Source organism: Rhodamnia argentea, chromosome 6 (assembly GCF_020921035.1).
Source record: "Rhodamnia argentea isolate NSW1041297 chromosome 6, ASM2092103v1, whole genome shotgun sequence".
Taxonomy (NCBI): Eukaryota; Viridiplantae; Streptophyta; class Magnoliopsida; order Myrtales; family Myrtaceae; genus Rhodamnia; species Rhodamnia argentea.
The window spans coordinates 1,016,064-1,035,083 of record NC_063155.1 but is presented as its reverse complement, the minus strand read 5'-3'; the positions used below and the strand labels follow the sequence as shown (position 1 = coordinate 1,035,083).

The 19,020-nt window shown below is 42.9% G+C and overlaps 1 protein-coding gene across 4 annotated transcripts in view; it reads right to left on the bottom strand.

Moving 5' to 3' along the window:
- The window catches only part of LOC115726796 (squalene synthase-like), a 117,685-nt gene extending 101,809 nt beyond the window's left edge, over positions 1-15,876 (bottom strand). For 2 of the 4 annotated variants that reach the window (XM_048281044.1, XM_030656840.2), the window contains exons 1-13: positions 15,545-15,875; positions 13,982-14,024; positions 13,309-13,398; positions 12,271-12,346; positions 12,004-12,073; positions 11,264-11,407; positions 11,079-11,183; positions 10,740-10,886; positions 10,188-10,263; positions 9,145-9,233; positions 8,577-8,668; positions 8,412-8,457; positions 8,253-8,322 (exon numbers count right to left, since the gene is read on the bottom strand). In XM_048281044.1, the coding sequence (XP_048137001.1) occupies positions 8,253-8,322; positions 8,412-8,457; positions 8,577-8,668; positions 9,145-9,233; positions 10,188-10,263; positions 10,740-10,886; positions 11,079-11,183; positions 11,264-11,407; positions 12,004-12,073; positions 12,271-12,346; positions 13,309-13,398; positions 13,982-14,024; positions 15,545-15,739 (1,243 nt within the window). In that variant the 5' untranslated portion in view covers positions 15,740-15,875. Of the gene's footprint in view, positions 1-7,967; positions 8,150-8,252; positions 8,328-8,411; positions 8,458-8,576; positions 8,669-9,144; positions 9,234-10,187; positions 10,264-10,739; positions 10,887-11,078; positions 11,184-11,263; positions 11,408-12,003; positions 12,074-12,270; positions 12,347-13,308; positions 13,399-13,981; positions 14,025-15,544 lie in introns of those variants that run through there. The other 2 variants (XM_048281045.1, XM_030656839.2) reach the window with 2 other exon arrangements.
- Positions 15,877-19,020: the final 3,144 nt, after the last annotated feature.

Sequence of the window (19,020 nt, the reverse complement as noted above, 5' to 3'; positions counted from 1 at the left end):
ACTCCTCTATAGCTAAAGCGACGTCGCACGATCACTAATCTAAACGGCACCGTTTTGTATTTTTTTATTTCTATCTAATATAAACTAATTTCCAAAATTAAAAAAGACAGATCCAACGGCCCTAGATCAAACCTATCGAATTATCCCGGCCGTTGGATCGGAGCCGACTCGGCTCGCTCGGGCCAACGGCCGAGCCGAGTCGGCGACGCCCGCACCAACCAAATGACGACACGTAAGCTGCCGACCGTTTGACCACGCCACGTCGGCTTCGTCTTCTTCCTCTCGACGGCAACAAATGAACGGCCGAGAGTTCTCCGGCGAGATCCAACGGTGAGATCTCGCCGGAACGACCTCAAACCAATGAAGATCGACTCTATTTATCCTCTAGATTAACATATATCAGAATCACATGATTTCGTGCACGGAATCACCACAAATCGAACTCGCACGATCACGGGATTGCCAAGTTCAAACGTACAAACCAGATCATAACAATCAAATCTAAGCTTCAAGCATGCATAAATCAAGTTAGAAATACTTACCTCGGGCTCCGATCGAGCCCGGAGTCGCCGGATTTGTCCGGTCGAAGTCCGACCGCACCATGATGATTTTGAGGTTCGACTCGAGGTTTTCAGGCAAAATCAATGCATAAGCAAGTTGCGACGGAGATTAGTAAAGTTCCAAAGGCAAAAGGCACACGGCAATTTCAATAATCATGCATGAGAAAGTGATATGCCATGATTGCACAATGAAGAAGTTGAGAAGGCGACTTATCGATCCAGGCGGTCTCGGGAGGCGATATTGGTGGCGATCGCTTCCTTGAACTTCTGACGAACTTCCGGAGGCGGTTTCACGGCTTGGAATGGCCTGGATTGGCCGCACGACCGATCCACAGCTTTTGCTCGAGCTCTCGTCAATGGCGGACGACGAGAGCGTTTCTCTCTCTCTAACTCACTCTCTCTCTATTCCGTTTAATCCCGTGAGCGCGAATGAGCCCCTCTCCTTTCGATCTAGAATCTTCTCTGGCTTTTATACTCGTTTTTTTTTAAAAAATGGCGCGTCGGGTGTGATCTGGCCGAGGGTGATTCACGTGCCATTCACGTGATTTCTGGCTCGCCGGACGGTGACGGAATCGTTAGGATTCCGTCCCGATCCATTAGGCGCGCAATCGAGCTAAAACGAGCACAAATTCACACGATTTGGCAAAATGTTGACTTCTACTCCGCCGTGCCTTTGACCGGCGATTTCGCCGTGCTCCGGCGGCCATTGGCCGTGCCGCCGGTAGCAATCGACGCGTCTTGACCCGTAGTACAAAAGCCCCAAATTAATTAGCTCGATTATGCAAGAATTGACCTTCAATTTGGCCATTGAAGTTCACCGCCCAAACCTGCAATATGACCTGTGTTCGTGGGGAAGACGACATTGTTTGGACCGGTTCGACCGGTCGACCGTCGATCGGACCGGTCCGAACCGGTGCATAAAGTGTTTTATGCACAAGTTTTGAAATTAATCAAAATTGGTAAGGAATTTTTGCAATTAATTTTCAAAATTGGACTTAGGGGCTTGGATATTATCCAGAAATGCAATTTTGGCCAAAAGTTCTTATCAATTTGCACAAAAGCCCCAAATTTTTCAATTTGCCCAAATTGGGGAAAAGTTCAATTGAGTGCCAATTCGATCAAATTGGACTATGAGACACATACCAATCAATTCAGAATGTGTCAAAACGCTAGGGGTGATCCAATTTTACCATGATAGTCCCTAGGTTGCGAGTAATTTTAAAAATTTGAAATCCTAGGGACTAAATTGCAAACATTTTTGGGGATTTGGCCTAATTCGTGCAATTCGCGCAATTGTGGGTGCAATTGATCAAATTGAAGTTCAAAGGGACTGCAATTGAATGTCTAGACCTAAAATGTGCAAAAATTGCAAATAAAAAGACTCAATTGATATTTTTTGTGCAAATTCAACTCTAGGTGTTGTGAAGAAACTCCTAAAATTGAACTCAATTTTCAATTTTTCATGAGGCTAATATGAAAAGGGAATTAAAATAAAAATAGTGGACATTTTTCTATATTTTTGTGACCTCGAAAGGTATTTTTCATGAATTTTCTAATATTTTCCTATTTTCCGAAAATATTAAAAAAAGTGAAAAATATGAAAAATTATTTTTCATTCCAAATTGGTTCCTTAGGCTTGGCCAAGGCTTCCAGTGTTGATTTTTTTAATTTTTTAATTTTTTATGAATTTTTAATGAATTTTGGAAAATAAAACTAAAGGAAAATTGATTAAAAATCATGTGTCAACATCAACAAGACAAGTTGGAGCAACACTCGCCGGCCGGGTTGTTGGAGCCATTACTCGTCCCCGAACGTCCTTGGGAGAGTATCTCTATGGACTTTATCGTTGGGCTGCCCAAGTCCGAGGGGTGCCAAGCGATCATGGTGATCGTTGATCGGTTCTCCAAGTACGCGACGTTTGTGCCGGCCACGAAGGATTGCCCCGCCGGGGAGGCGGCCAAGCTGTTCATGAAGCACATTGTCAAGCATCAGGGCATCCCGCGATCGATCGTGAGCGATCGGGATCCTCGGTTCACGGGGAAGTTTTGGTCCGAGTTGTTCAAGTTGCTTGGGACCGACCTCAAGTTCTCAACGAGTTTGCATCCGCAAACCGACGGCCAAATGGAACGAGTGAACGCCATACTCGAAGTTTACTTGAGGCACTATGTGAACGCAACTTAGAGCAATTGGACGAAGCTGATGGATATTGCCTAATTCTCGCACAACTTGCGGTGGAGCGAGTCCACCGGCAAGAGCCCCTTTGAGATCGTGATGGAGCAGCAACCGCTCACCCCGAGCACGGTTGCGACGGGCTATAAGGGGAGTAGCCCGGCGGCGTACAAGAGTGCGCAAGAATGACTGGAGCGTGCAGACTTGGCCTGAGCTTGTTTGCAAAGGGCAGCCGAGCGAATGAAGAAATGGGCGAACAAGAAGCGCCGGCACGTCGAGTACCAGGTTGGTGATCGTGTGCTAGTAAAAATGCATCAAGTCCCGAGATATAAGGACATACATAAGGCACTGGTTCGTCGCTATGAGGGGCCGTTCCTGGTGATCAAGCGAGTTGGACCCGTGGCATACAAGCTGGAGCCGCCGGCCAAGCTGAAAGTACATCCGGTGTTTCACGTTTCCATGTTGAAGCCATCCCATGAGGATGAAGCGGACCCCGACCGAGGCGAGTCATCACGACCGCCTCTCGGGGCGAAAACCTCCTATGAGCGGGAGATAGAAAAGATCCCGGCAGATCGGGTGATCCGGAAGAGGTATCGGGCACCGAAGCGTGAATACTTGATCCATTGGCGAGGTCTCCCGCAGAGCGAAGCAACCTGGGAACCGGAGGAGGCCCTATGCCAATTTCGGAAAGAGATCAAGGCATTCCACGAGGAACAAGGCAACGAGGACGTTGCCCGAATTGGTGCGGGAGAGTATCACGGTCCGTTCAATTTTGACGAAAATTCAACCGCGATCCATCCCTCGGATTGATCGACCGATCGATCCTTGAATCATGAGGAAACGTGCCCTAAAGAAGTTAAGGATGACCGACTCCATGATCCGGGACAGCTAGCGGATCGACCCATGATCGGGGCAGCACGACCGGTAGATCGTGCGGGACGGCCGACCGGCTGGTCCATGAGCGACCCCGCACGACCGGGTGATCGACCCGCGGATCATGCGGGGCGGTCGGGCGGCCGATCCATGATCGACCCCGCACGACCGGGTGATCGACTCGCGGATCGTGCAGGGCGATCGAGTGATCGATCCGCGGATTGATCCCCGGGCTATGCTGATCGACCAAGCGATTGATCCACGGATCGAGCGGCTCGATCAGACGGGCGGTCAGACGACCGACCCTCGAGCGATCCAAGGGATCATGAGGAACGATTCATAGGCCGAGCCGGGCGGCCGAGCAGGCAAGCGGATGATCGATCGAGCGACCGATCCGCGGATCGATCCATGAGCCACGAACGGCTAGATGATCGATCCACGGATCATGACGCTCGATCCCACGAACGACCATAGGCCGATGCGGGATTGACCGACGATCGACCGGCGCTCGCCCGGCGCCCAACCGGCCGCTCGACCAATTCGATCAATACCACCGACCACCGCTCGACCCGGCGGCCAGGCGGATCAGCCAACGGACCGACGTGGGCTCGTCTAGGGCCCGCCGACCCACGTGATCCGACCGGTTGGTGTGAGTTGGTGACCGAGCTGATGTGGGCTGGTGGAGTTGGCAAATGACATGGATAATGACCGGATTGAGATGGCCGACCCGGGCAGTGGCCGGGCCGAGGCGGCCGACATGAATAGTGTTCGTCAGGCATGAACAGTGGCCGGCGAACAAGAGATGCGATTGGACCGATTGATCCGTGGGGGCCATTTTGGCCGACCCTCCTGTGTATATATGGGGCATGAACCCCTTGTAATTGACACTCAGATTTTTGAATGAGAAAAAGCTTCTCCTCACTCTCTCTCCCGTCTTGCGTTCGAGTGTGTGCGTGAGCTGAACGTGGGTGAGTGGCGGTTGTGTTGAGGCTGACTCGAGAGTGTGTCTTGAGTGCCGCACGGTGTCGGGGGAACGCAAGATTGAACCGACCCGTGACACTAGTCGAACACACTGAGCTCTCTCTCCCTCAAGACTTTGACGGGGAGGATGCATCATCATCATCATCATCATCATCCATGGTCATTTACCAGTCGTGAAGATGAAATCCTTTTGCAAGACAGAGAACGAAAGAGGAGAAACTTACCGAGGAGACGGTGCGCCGCTGTTCTCGTTGGGGACGTTTTTACAACCGATAAGCTTTATCGGGTTGGTGAAGAAAGTGAGCTGATGGGCCTTTATCTGAGCACCCTCCCAAACGAATTCTACCACTAGCTGCATCACTTATGCCATTGCTCTTTTTCGGGCCGCCAAATGCTATTGGGTTTGGCAAAATGTTTCTTGGGGTGACGATCTTTATCTTCAGTGGGCTATGCGGCATATCCGTGACCAGCATTTTTATCAGATTATTGCTCAATTTTCTTTCGATGCATTGTGTCATATGATTTGGACCGAAGGGAATCACATTCCTTTTAGCAACAAGAGGCTTTTCCTGCCAACTCTTAAGAAGCACCTCGAGAAGGTTGTCAAGGACAAGGCTTTGACATTTAAACATGTGGACGACTTCCCTAAAAATCAGTGGGTGCAAGGCAGCTGGGGCATCACTCCATCAATTTTTGACTGATTCTCGGTTGCTATTTTTTAGCCTAGCTTGTCTGTGTTTATAGGCCGAATGTTTTGGCCTTTTGATTTACTTGTGTATTCTCTCTATTAGGGGCTCTGCCCCTTTTCTTTGTATTCTCACTCAGGCCACCCTTGCACTCATAGTGAGGCTTTGTGGTGTGTGGTCGGCTTTTGTTTTATTTTTCACGCTTTGGTTGGTTAATAAATTTCTTTACCTACCAAAACAAAAAAATATTCTACCACTAGCTCATCGAATCGGGATGCCAGAATTTCCCGCAGCTCGTTGGGATTAGTGAAACGAATTGAGGGCGGTATGCATTCAAGCAGAATTGTCGAGGGGACCAATCGGAGGGCGTCGAGCGAGAGGGAGAAGGAGGTCGAGATTGCCTTTTTCCAGACTCCTCCCAAACAGCGCGTACCTGCCTCTCAGTTCTCACCGAGCCCATTCTTGTCAAGATCGGATGGATGTCATAATAGCCAGCCTTGAAAGCCAAGGTATTACACTCTGCTCATCAGGCCGCTGTCCCAGTTTTTGCCGGCATTATTAATCAAGCATTTAGTTGCCAAGAAAGTCGTTTGGAATCCTCTTCCGAAGTATGCGAGATTTGACCCCTCAAAATCGTGCGTATTTCACATGGGCCAGAAGGGCCCATGATGCCGACGATTGCTGTATCTTCAGGGGTCAAAGTCTAGAATCTGCTTGCCGGGGGCGCACGCTCATAACATCGACATCATTGACGAGGTAAAAAGAGAAACGACGCTGTGTTGGGAACAACAGCGAAGCCCTGCTTTGACATAAATACAGAATGAAAAGCAGTTCCAGCGGAAGCCATGAAGATGAAATCTCTTTGCAATAGAGAGAATGAAGAGGAGAAACTTAGCGAGGAGACAGTGCGCCGCGTTCTCGTTGAGGACGTGTTTACAACCACTGAGCTGAGAAGTGAATTACTACTCCGGATATTTTAAGGTAAAGTTCGGTTTAACATAAGGTTTTGATGGCTCGTAAGAGGTTTTGGTAAGTTGATTTCCATTGGGTTCGACTTCTATGCCTATTCACACATTTTTCTGTATTGTAAAACTCAATGACATTTTCCCTTTTGGTGAAAAAAAGAAAATCAATAACGTTCCTTACCAAAAAAAAAAAAAAAAAGAATCAATAACGTTAGTGGTGCTCTTTTTTATATTCTCAGTGTTTACTAATCAATCACTAGTTTGTGTGATGTTTATTCTCAGAAAGATTTTAAAAAGCTTGGTTCTGCTGCTCGACATTTTAATTACGAGCCCAGATTTTGGTGATTAGACATTGATTTTTAGCCGGACTATTCGGACTCGTGATCTTATCAAATTCCATGTTTCATAGTAGTGGCGAAGATCTGGAAAAAAGAAAAAAGGCTGGTGCAGGTTGGTAGTCCTTCTTTGGTTGTTTAAAATGTTATTTGGGGTTCCCTATGATTACTGCTGTGGTCGTTGTCTCGTGGTTCATTCAATAAGATGGAGCGTTTGTTGGAATGAACCTCTTGCTCAATCATTACACATGAGGAACTGATGAACGTGTTTTCATTAAATGGAAAATTGGTGGGCAAAAGCTTTTTTATTTTCAGTCACGCGAATGCAAAATCATGCTATCAGCAGAGAGGATGTTTTAGTGTATAATACAGTCTGACATGTGGGCTTGTGAAAATGCTTTAAAGAGCTTGTCATTAGAGTTCGAGCTACTCTTTGAGAGAAAAACGATAAGTGATCATTGTGTTTCTAAATGGTTTTGCTTTTCCAGTAGGGTTGATGGATAAATAGAGAGCTCGGAAATGCAGAAGTTCAAGTTCGTGGCAAGGTGTAGGCCCAGTATAAGGTAATGAAATGCAGCAATTTTTTGTACTTTGACTTCTAAGGGTTTAGCAAATGTAAAACGTCAGTGATTTTTTTGCTGCACAATCTAACTCTTTAAACTATCTTTGTTTAATGATAAGCCGGTGGTCTCGCTGGTAGAAGACGGCACACTTGCTGTGATCGGCTTATTGGTTGCAAAAACATCCCCAACAGGAATGTAAAACACTTGCTTCCATTCTAATGTTTTCAGATATACCTCCCAAACTCTTATCTCGGTGAGTTCTTGCAAGAAAAGTTATGTAAATAATTTATGTGATCCACCTAAGAGATTGTGATATATCCAGATTTAGATCTACTTTATCATCCTGATTGAATACGTTGATTGCCCAGCGTACCCTCTGTTGGAGATTCGCCGAAGCAGAGGTCTTACTCTCCATCCTGTGGAAGCTGCTTCACGGACAAAATAATGGACAGTTTTACTTGGAAAGCATCACCTGATGTAGACTTTTCTAGCTGACAACCTTCATGGGTGCCTATTCTCTGAGGTTTTTTTTTTTCCTTCACGGAATCGGAATTCATTCATGTTTGTGATAGATGACAAAGTTGATCTAAATTTAGATAAATCATGTTCTCTCATGTGGATCAAAAATTTACCATGAACAGGGTATCCTTTTGCAAGAGAACGAAGAGGAGAAGTTTAACAAGAAGATAGGGCTTATGTGATATATCGGAAAATATTGAAATGGGAGGAAGTGCAGTTAATTTCCGTTGGGGATGTTTTTGAACCGATTAAGCTGATTGCAGCGTGTGTTGTCTTCTACAGGGAGGGACAACTTGGTAAGATGGGGCTGAAATAATTTTTGAGAACTGAGATATATTTATTTCCCTTTTTTTTTTGGGAGAGGAAAGACAAGGGAAATGTTCTCTATTTTTATTGAGCAAATGATGAACATATATAAGAGCATGACTTCAGTACATACAACAGCATCAACTCGGTCTCTGACTTGTCTGACTTGCTGGAGTTCCAACAAAGCCCATCCTGCACAAGAGAGAAGCAAAGGAATAGAAGTTGTAGGACTATGATAAGAGAAGTTTGGAGCAATCATTGATCGCATATTATGCTGATACTGAAAGGAACTCACAGTAGTTACTTGATCTACTTGCAAAGAATTGAGCGAGAAATATTGCCAGTATAATGAGCAAAACGAGGACCTGCAATATAGATTCTGATAAGTGTTTCTTTTCTTTTGTTTGGGTTAAGACCAGCCAAATAAATGCAAGATAAATGGGAGTAAACTCACTGGTACGAAGCTGTATCTGGGTTCACTTGGAAGGATGTAAGATTTCCTATCAGAATTCATATAAATAAGATTGTTATAGTGGAAGGAACAAAATCAGTATCTATACCCCTTCGCGGGGGGGGAGGGGAGGGGGAGGGAGGAGGGAGAGAGAGCAGAGAGAGGAACCTTTTGTTTCGGAGACCAGCATCTCTGCAGGACTTCTGCGTAGCCTCGATTCTGCTTAATGTTTTTGTAGCATTAGGGTCATTCTTGTCAACCTACAGGAGCCAAACACGTAATATAGTGAGCCATGTTATTCTTGTCAGTCACACTGTAGTCATTCCCCACCAGTCTTAGTCCCACATTCAGGAGCAACTCGGGTATTTTATAGGTAAATTATCAGAACTTTTGCCTAGAGCTATGTACGGAATTCTTGTTGGACATCTCCAGCCAACCCCAAATTTCTTCTGCTGCTTGCCTAGAGCTAAATAGGGAATTACCCCTCTGAGTAAGAAGTGTGGGTTGGTCCAATGACCCTAAGTCATTGGAAGATTTGCCTTTTTGATTGCTGGCCATGTCCTGAGCAGGCCTCCCATAGTTACAGACATACAAATTAGGAGCATCAACAGTTTGATTCCAACAAATCAAGTCTAATGCAGGTTATATGGTTTAGTGCATTTTCAAGAAGAAATAACTAAACATAGTGAACTAGAATAGATTACAAGATGTGCATTCTAGTTTTTGACTTTCATACCTTGGACTTCAGCATACAAGAAAAATCATAGAAAGCACCATAAACATCAGCCATTGTTCTCGTGCGATCGATAATTTTAGCAGTAAGACCTGAAAAATATAGGTACACAAATGGAATCACCGAGCGACCGTTATCTCGGAGCTACTACAGAGCATACACAAAAGTAGAGAGATTCATGGATAGACACCGCCTTGACAAATGATGTATAATGAGAACTGGAAGCAAGGCCCCGAGGATGATCTTGATCTATTGAATGGTGATAGTCTCACAAGCTATTTCCGTCTTGGCTAGGGGTGAGCATGGTTCCAGGGTAGAACCGAGAACCCGGAACCGAAACCCGTAGGATCCGCTTTGGTTCCAGGTTCCAAGGTATGTAGGGTAGATTCCAGGTTCCAAAAATTGAGGAACATGGACCCTGGATTCTGAAATAAATTTTTATATTTTTCTTGGTATATATTTTTGCACAATCATACAACGTTATATGGCATCCGATGATGAGTGTATAATTTGGGTTCAAACAATTTTTTATGTTTCAGGTTCCAAAAAATGATAAATATGTTCCAATGAATTGGTTCAGGTTCTAAATGTAATCAGTATAGAGCCTAAAATCACTCACATCTACTTTCTCTTAGATGTTGTAGTGTTCACTCTCATTTTGCTTAACTAAAAATGAAAAAATAAAAGAAATTGATAGGTTCTCGGGTACCCTGGAACCGACCCTAGAACTTGTGACAAGGTAGGTTCCAGGTTCCAAGGTGTGACGGGTAGGTTCTTGGTTCCAAAAAATGAGGAACCTGTTTGGACGGGTAGGTTCCGGGTTCCAGGTGGAATCTATAAGGAACCTGGAACCACTCACCCCTAGTCTTGGCTCGATCTAGTTCTTCAAGAAACCTCATTATTTCCTCGTGTCTAATGGCCCAATTAAACTATTCTATGAATGCCTAGTGCCATTCAAGTTCTTCAGTATGCCTAATCATTTCATCTAGTCTAGGATAGCTATAATTTTAATGATGAAAGAAAATATCAGCAAATCATTTTCTTACCTCGCCTCATCTTCACTACGCCTCTGAAAACTTCAATATTGTTGTAGCATAAAGCTAATGTTCCAATTGCCATTACCTAGAAAAAGTAGAAAAATGTTGGCAAAGGAGCTTCTCCCAGATAATCAAACGCCATGAAAGCAAAACTACCACGTACAGAAAGTCTTAATGAAGAGCAAGTTCAGAAAATAAACAACTGATTATTGTAGGAAAAATTTTCAAAATCAATGTGGGAAACCAAAAGAAGAAGCAACCTTTTTCTTTAATGCACAGTAGTGTAGGATGCACAAACATGCGCGCAAGGAGAGAGAAAGGGATTGTGTGTCTGTGCGTGTGTGCACACACACGCAAATGTGCATGAGAGAGGGGGTGGGGAGTAGTGCAGACATTGGGCACGTAGTATGTCCGGGAGAAAAACTTTCAAAGGAGATATTATTAAGAGCCAAAATTTCAACATCAATAGCTACCTCCTATATTTTAAAACACATAGTAGAGATGTAAGGCAACAACTCTTGGTCAAAGAGAAGATGTTGTCTTGAAGAATTGATCATGTACCTGAGGAATGGCACAAAACCGGAATATAGAAGGATCCCTCAAAGCAGACATGTATGTCAAACAGTCTTCAACATGTGTCAAAGCATTTGTGACCATGTCATTCAAACATTGCACTGCCTTCTCTGAATTCTCCTCATACTTCAAGTCCTACATAGATGGGGCCAATAACAGAATAGAGAAAATAAGAATGTGCATGCGACATGTTATTCAGCACTATAGGTGAATGATATGTTAACAATTCATCTACAAACTAGGCGATGGAAAATCGATTTCATATGGCAAAATGGTTGAGCAATCTATGTAAGCACTTAATAGTCAAATCGTATTGAAGAGGCATACCTCGAGTTTGTTTACATAGTTACTCCAAATTTGACGAGGCCAAAACATGCGTGACTTTGGAATCTCATTGATATCCTCCAAATAATCTCGAATAATGTTGGTTTTCTGAAATTCACATTCAAAAACAATGTCAGAAATCCACAAACCCATTGAATGTACGTGAAACTTAGTCTGTTTTTAACTACCTGTAGAAACAAACCCATTGAATTGGATAGAGAATCCGGTGCCAGATCTTCAGCTCCAGAAGCATGGAAAAGCTTTGACAAACCTAGACCAACAAGTCCTGCCACGTAATGGCAATATTCATCGTAATCATCTATTGTTTCCACCTGCGATGAGGAAGAAATTTGTGGAACTCTTTATTTCCAGGAGGTGATAGACTACAACTAGCCTTGAAATGCTTTGTGCAAAAGAACATTGCCAGCTCTTTTTTATTAAACTTGTTTCAATCCAACCTGATCAGTTACCATAAACCAGGCGAATAGTAGAGTCAATAGTCAGTTCACAAGCCAGTGGACGTTGGAAATGGAAAATGGTCATTTACACCAAATGCTAAAATTCTAGAGGCACGTTTTTATTTTTAAAGTGAACCCTTCAAGGAGTTGTCCAAAGAACTAAGGTCAAATCCTTACACCAGCACAGTCGACACTCAACAGCAGGATGGGTTACCCATTGTATGCGCCAGCCACTCAATAAAGAAAAGTTTACACTGCTCCTAAACGATACCCAACAAACTCTACCAATTAATTTTCTTCCATTGGAGGCAAGGATTCTCCTCATGTAAAGTATACACACTTGCTCAATATTGAACTAGCCCAAGCACAACCAATTACTGTAATCTTTGTAAGAGTTCCTTGAGCTTGGCAACTTGTAAAGTTAAGGTCTTGGAAAATATCAGAAGTGTTGCATGGCATATATTACAAACCTCTTTGCAAATAAATTTTGCCATTCCTGCGCCCATCCTTTTAGTAATTTCCTCGATTGCCTCTTGGTACCTGCAAGTATAGTCAAAAAGCCACAGTTTATAAAGGAAAAGCAGTCAACTATCAACCAGCAGAAACAGTTCGTCAAGGTTGTGTTAATTGCAGGAAAATTCTAGTTTTGAGTTCGCATTCCCATTGACAGAAAAAAAACTGGTTAGAGAAACAGATGATGTTATCAAGATTACAAAGAAGAATCGTAAGCTAGTAACCTTTTCCCCAGCTCCAGGAAAGCCGTGGAAACATGATGAAATTGGTCCATTAGAACCTTGTATTCCTTTGTACCACCTTAATACGACATAGAAAACTCAAGTCAGTGAACTCACTAATGTTATGGGCCACTGAGCGGTCCAGCTCCAACTTCTTCTCAAATAAGGTAACACAGATCAGTGGATAAGCAACATCTACAGATTGTCATATACTAAAACTGCAAAAGACTATAACTTAAAGTAATAAGAATTTCAAGGTAAAAACAGTCGCAACTTAAGAGATCTTTGCTAACCAAGTTCTGCATGTCCCAAAAGTTGCTAGTTGAACTAATTAGTGGCATGATGGAATTTAAGTAGCTTAGAAACACCTTATTTCCCAACTTGACATCAGATATAATTTGGAAACCTTTTACCCAACGCAGGGTCGTCCAATATCCCCATATGCTAGAAATATTGCAAGAACTTCTCATAGCAAGAGAGCGTTTATTGTACTTTACTAGTGGTTCTTAAAAAGTTAGTAAAAGAATGCACAAAAAAAGAAAAGTAGATGATATTTTTTGTAGAAGTTCTCATGTAGAATCATGACGTAGAGGCAAAATGTTGTTGATATATCTTGTTCTACGAATAGCAGTGTTAAGGAAAATGATTTCGGTCAATTTGAAATCAATTCAAATAAATCTCATGGACGGAACTACTCCTCTATGAAGAACAATGTGGAAAAGATGCCTAATTGCTACAAGATATTGCTAAAGATAGAATCTCCATGTTGCTTCGAAGATCATTCTTAAAGCAAAGTGTGGAGCACGCTAATTATTTACACAGATACACACATACTTATACAAGGAAACCGTTAAGAGATACAAGTCAAACAAAATTTGTCAGAATACATACAACTCACATTTCCTGATTTTTATTTTTTTTTGTAAAGTTCAGCAAAGGGCAACAATACTGACCAAGTATTTAAATATATGAAGACCAGTCTTAGATCACCAAAAGATTTAACTGGCAAGAAAGAGGTAACTGAATAGCATGTTTACTCACATGAAAAATGCCACTCGTTATCATACACGTGCTGGTGAAAAGCTTTCAGGATAGGCACTTTGACGTCAGTAGGTATGCTTGTGTCATCCTCTGGAAAGAGTACACTAGAAGAAATAAGATTCCAGGACCAAATCACATACTAATGTCATTATGGGGTGATAAATAAAATGAAGTCGATGTGAAGAACTTGCCCTGACCTACACAACAAGATTTCCATGAATGTTATCAGCGTGAAAAGGAAAACTCCAAATGCATTCACGCTATGGTTAGTCTTTGACAGAAAAAGGACAGCAGGCTCAGAACCAAAAGTGCTAAAGATAAGTGTTGCAACTTCTCATAGCTTTTAGACCAAAAAAAACTTCTCATAGCTAAAAGAATACACAAAATTATCGAGATTTGAAGAGGCGTAGATTTTCGCCTTTAAAAACACAGACAAGGAAATGTAGCCTTGAAACCTCCACTTCCTTTTCCTGTTATGCAGAAGCTTGAAGGGAAAAGCAGAGCTGCCAACCGGATAGATACATTTGAAATCCATTTGATAGACGACCGCTCAGGTTTACTGTCCCCAAAATGGAATGACAGTAATCTAGGACAGATGAACTATATTTAATGAACAGCATAATATCTTGCAAATGCAAGACAAAGAGAATTAATACAAAGTTATGGGACGAACCAACTGTATCAAGTGCTCGCAGGACCAAATAGAATATGCACACCTGCAAAAATGCGAAAGAAAAGTTGAAGAGATAAAAACACATAGCAAGAAACTAATCTAATAATTCCATTGGAACTTGCATTGGCAACTAGTAGCATTTGCATTAACTGACCTAACAGTTCATAGTTTTGCATTTGGATTAGCAGACAACAGAAGTCAATAGGAGAAACTATAAAAAGAAAACAAGAAGTAACCACGTGAATCTGTGGATGAGGACAGCACCGGCATCAACACTAATATCGCACAATTCCAATAAAAATCATACTTAGATGCGGTTCATGTCACAAGAGCCTGTAGCACTTTCTATGACTTTTGAATTTAAACAGTTGCATAAGATAAAGTAACTAGCTCCCAATGACAATTTAAAATTGGCTAGATAATAGTATGTAATTTCACAGCTGATATTTTGATTTCTAGGAAAAGACAAAAATCAGTTCCTGAAGCTGGTTCACTAATATGTGTGTCATTTTCTATGACTAAATTGTTATTATACCCAGTTCATCAGAATTGTTGCATCCCTAGGTGACACGTGTGCCATGCACATGCTATCAAACAAAGTCACTAAAGCCAGTCCAGCAAAGAAACGTTCCAAACATCAACACATAATATATCCTCCCTGCCAAATCTATATAGAGAAAGAAGGATAGAGAAATACCGATATTTGATTTTGCTAGGAATGCAGAACCAATAATACTCAGAAAGTAAAACCTTTGGAGGAGGAGGAGGATGCACGCGAGGAACCTCCTCCCATCAACTAAATGCCAAACTCATGGAAACCTTGGGCTTATGCTTACTATCGACATGTTTTGTGGACCTCTCGTGGGGAGTCACATATATGAGAGAGAAAAGTGTATGCTTGGAATACTCATCCTAATGTCATTGTCTTGCATCAAGATCATGCATTGACCCTCTACTAGAATGCCTCAATAAACTGTGTCAGGGCCTTTCGGTCACACCATTCAAGCCACAACATACAGAGAATTGTACCCAAATTCATCTTTGCAGAATGTTGGTTGATCATTGACTCTATCTAAGCCGCTGTGCCCGCGGTCTTCGGCAGGTGATCTAGATTTAGCAATTTTATTCCTGATTCTCTCATATTTCCTCCCTTCATGATATGACAAATTTCCTCTCATTTCCTCATCGCACGAACTGTTCACTAAGCCATAGAAAAAAATTCTCTTGGCCCCAACAGATGAAAAGAAGAAACAGAAAACAACTTCGTTCCATTCCATTTAACAGCAACGTGTAGAGTCGATGCATCCAAATTCATCACGGCATTGCTTAAACACCACGAACAGATAAATTCAGGGATCACGAGTCCACAAAGGCACAAAAATACTGAATCCAAAACAAAAACCAATGCAGCAGAAAACTCAATCCCCTGATCCACAATCCTAATCACGCGTCATCCACATACCCGCACGAACGAGCCGGAATTCACGTCTCGATCGTCCAAATTTAGCAACAAAAAGAGAACAGAGACAGACGGAACGTCGAGAATCGGGAAGCTGCGCTCACCGCATCGCGAAGCTCGGTGCCGAGCTGTTGGATGACGAGGGCAAAACTCCGGGAGACCTTGTGGAGCATGGAGTAGCAGAATCCCCAGTGAGGCTGCGGAGGGATCTGCTTCTCGGCATTACTCGCCGCCATCTTCAGCTTCATCAGCGGGTAGAAATCGCTCGGGTGCCTCAGAATCGCTCCCAAACTCCCCATTTCTCTCTGTTTCTCTCTCTCTCTCGCTGAATTCGAGAGATCGGAGAAAACAGATTGAATGTGGATTGGGGGGAGGGGAGTCACAAATCAAATGGTGAGCAAACCCCATCAATTCCTCCGAGAATGACTCGCGCTTCTTTCGGTTGCTGCCACCGAAAACGCTAAACTACCGTCACCGTGACGTCACTATTAACGACAAAAAGTTTGGAGAAATCGGCACGTGCATATGTTTAACCTATGGCAAATGTCCGAAAGGTCACATGAGTTCCACTTTCGTAAAAACAAAAATGAATTATTTATTTTAAAATTCTCCAATATTGCCTCCCGCCAAACTTGCAAGTATTCAATTTGTCATCTTGTTCAAATGGCAAATTGCTCAACCCGCGAGAGTGTGGCGTTTGACTTCATTCGACAACTTAAAGCACGTAGCTTGTTGAAGCTAACAAAATAAGTCAAAGTTGACCGACGGATGCAGTTGACTATTAATGTGGAGTTAGGACCATATTCACATTGGAATTTAATGCACTTTTGAGAGAAGGGTTGGTCAGAGCCAATGCATAGCATGCTATAGCTTGGTGCGACTTAAATGAGGGGTCTTTGCGTTAGAAGGATGTGGGGCAATTAACGTGGTAAAAACATAAATTCACTCGATGGATCAGATATCAACAATTTTGGATGCCCCAAAAGCCCATGATAATCAATAGCCATGCGCCCATGTCCAACTGACATCGAAGTCTTGGAAAACATTTCAGGTCCGATTAACCTTGAACCTTCAGGTCCTGGGAGTTATTGAAGGTTCATGTTCGAAAGCCGCTCGAAGTCCGAGAACAAATTTAACATAATTCCTTCTAAAGAGTATTGAGGTTTTTGCAATCTCTAAATATGAGTTTGGCGGGTTAAAAGCGGCGGCTCAAAGATCGATTACTATAAATAGAAAGATGAGAGCACAAATTAGGAAAATCTATCATACGTAACTTTCTCATCTTTTCTAAATATAGAAATCTTACCGCCTAAATACCCTCTGTCTCTTCTCTTTTTTTCGAACCGTTACTCATCGAATCATCCGAGGATCTAGCGGAGGAAAATCCCGAGAGGCATCCTCTTTTTTGGTGGGTAGAGCCGATTTTGAAGAAGATCGAGCTAGTTTGAAGGTCGTCGCGGATGCTCGCATCATGGGGAAGTAAATCAATGTGTCAAGGATACGTAGCGAAAGACGAAGAAACTCAACGGGCAAGAGGATGGCAAAACAGTAATAAATGGTTGAAAAAAGATCACAGGGGAGGAGTAGCTGAGGACAAGACACAGGATCTTGCGCGGAAAAATATCGACCCGACTACCCGTTGCTCGGCCCGAACCGTCTTTGCAATGAAGTTCGGCTTCGTTATGTCCCCGACATTGCTCAAGTCTTACTCCATCGTCGCCTCTATTTAGCATGCAACACTTTACTTAATTACACCAGGAGTGACGCTTGAATAGTTACGCCAGCAAACTATATACATCAAAATTGCGACAAGCTAACCAAAGTTTTTTATTTTTTGATTTTTTATGATCTAGAAAATATGTATTGAGCTATTTTTTCATCACTCACCCTCTATTCATGAACCTTTTTAATGACTAATTTGGCCACTGTTTCATGGGAAATAAGAGGATGTGACGTATAACTGTGCTTTGATGTGAGGAAGTCGGGATAACGGGTCCGGACTCAATTTGGTGAGAGAGATGAGACGGAGGAAACATTATTAAGTGGGATGAAATTATTGTCTTGTGAGCTTTGCACATTGAGAGCTTGAGCGAGAGGTCTTTCCCATGGATCCTGGGAATATAAGACCGTCTCGAAAAGAATTAAGCTTTCTCAACTACGTGGATCATTTAACGAGAAAAATGCGTTGCATGAAGTTTGTTTTTTTTTTTTTTTCCAGAATCTTACATAAATATTGTAAGGGGAAAAATTGAAGCTTTCCCCAAAAATTCGTATTTTATTAACGAATGCCCTTACAAATCAATTAAAGAAATTTAAGGTTTTCAATGTACTGATTATTCGTGTTTTGCACAATTAATAACTTGCAATTAAATTATCGCATGTAAATTTTATTGAAGGACTGACGTAAATCGCTATCATAAAATCTTTTAAAAAAATTTAGGGAAAATGTCAAAAAAGGGCCCCAAGTGTACTTGTTTTCTCAATTAAGGGCATGAAGTGCAACTTGTGTCAAAGAAGGGCCTCAAGTGCCATTTTTTATTCAAACGAGGGCCCGAACGGGGACATTTTTGTCTTTTTACATTTTGTGATTATTTTCCTTTTTTTTTTCTTTTGTTTTTTTCCTTTTCTTCTTTCTTCTTCCCCTTGCACCAGTCGGCCGTGAGCCGCAAACAGGCGCGAGGACCCCCGCCTCGGCCTCTCCGCCCATCGAGCCGTTCAGCCTGCGGATCTCTCGTCGCCGGCCGCAGACGGGTGCAAGGTCGCATCGATCCGGGTAGTAATCAGCTTCTTCATTAAATCTGCTCCGACAAAACAACAAAACATGCTCGTAGTTCCATATGACACGAACAAATCCAACGTTAAATCGTCACAGAGAAAAGCAAAAAAGGCACCGGAGAAGGTAGCGTTGCGAGGGATGGAGATGACGCGGGTCTCGCCGCCCACGTACTTGAGATGTCCGTCGCCGGCCCTCGGTAGAATCTTCCCGCCGTGGCCGCACAAAAACTTGACCTTGTTGGTCGGCGAGGACACATCGCCGCCGCCTCCTCCACCTCCGCCTTCGCCTCCGCCATCCCCGCCTTCATCTCCCATATCCTTCAATGTTCTTGATTTTTTGAAGTCTATTCAAATTTGACGAGACGAGACCCGAAAACAAGGCGCCGGGTAATCAACCAAGTTCCAGCAAAATCGGTTTCTAATCTTTGTTTCTTTTCTATGTTGATTAATTTTCATGGGAGAAATGCTGAAAATGGGGAGGGTGATTATCGGATGACCACAGATTTTTTTATCGTTAATTCGTTCCTAATCCAGACTAATCATCGGCCTTGCAGGACCAATAACGTCTTGGTTTTTTTGCAAGAAAAGGAAAAAAATAGAAGAAAAAAAAGGAAAATAATCACAAAATGTAAAAAGACAAAAATGTCCCCGTTCAGGCCCTCGTTTGAATAAAAAAGGGCACTTGAGGCCCTTCTTTGACACAAATTGCACTTCGGGCCCTTAATTGAGAAAACAAGTACACTTGGGCCCTTTTTTGACATTTTCCCAAAAATTTATAATAGGTGTGCTCCCCCTTTCCCGCCTA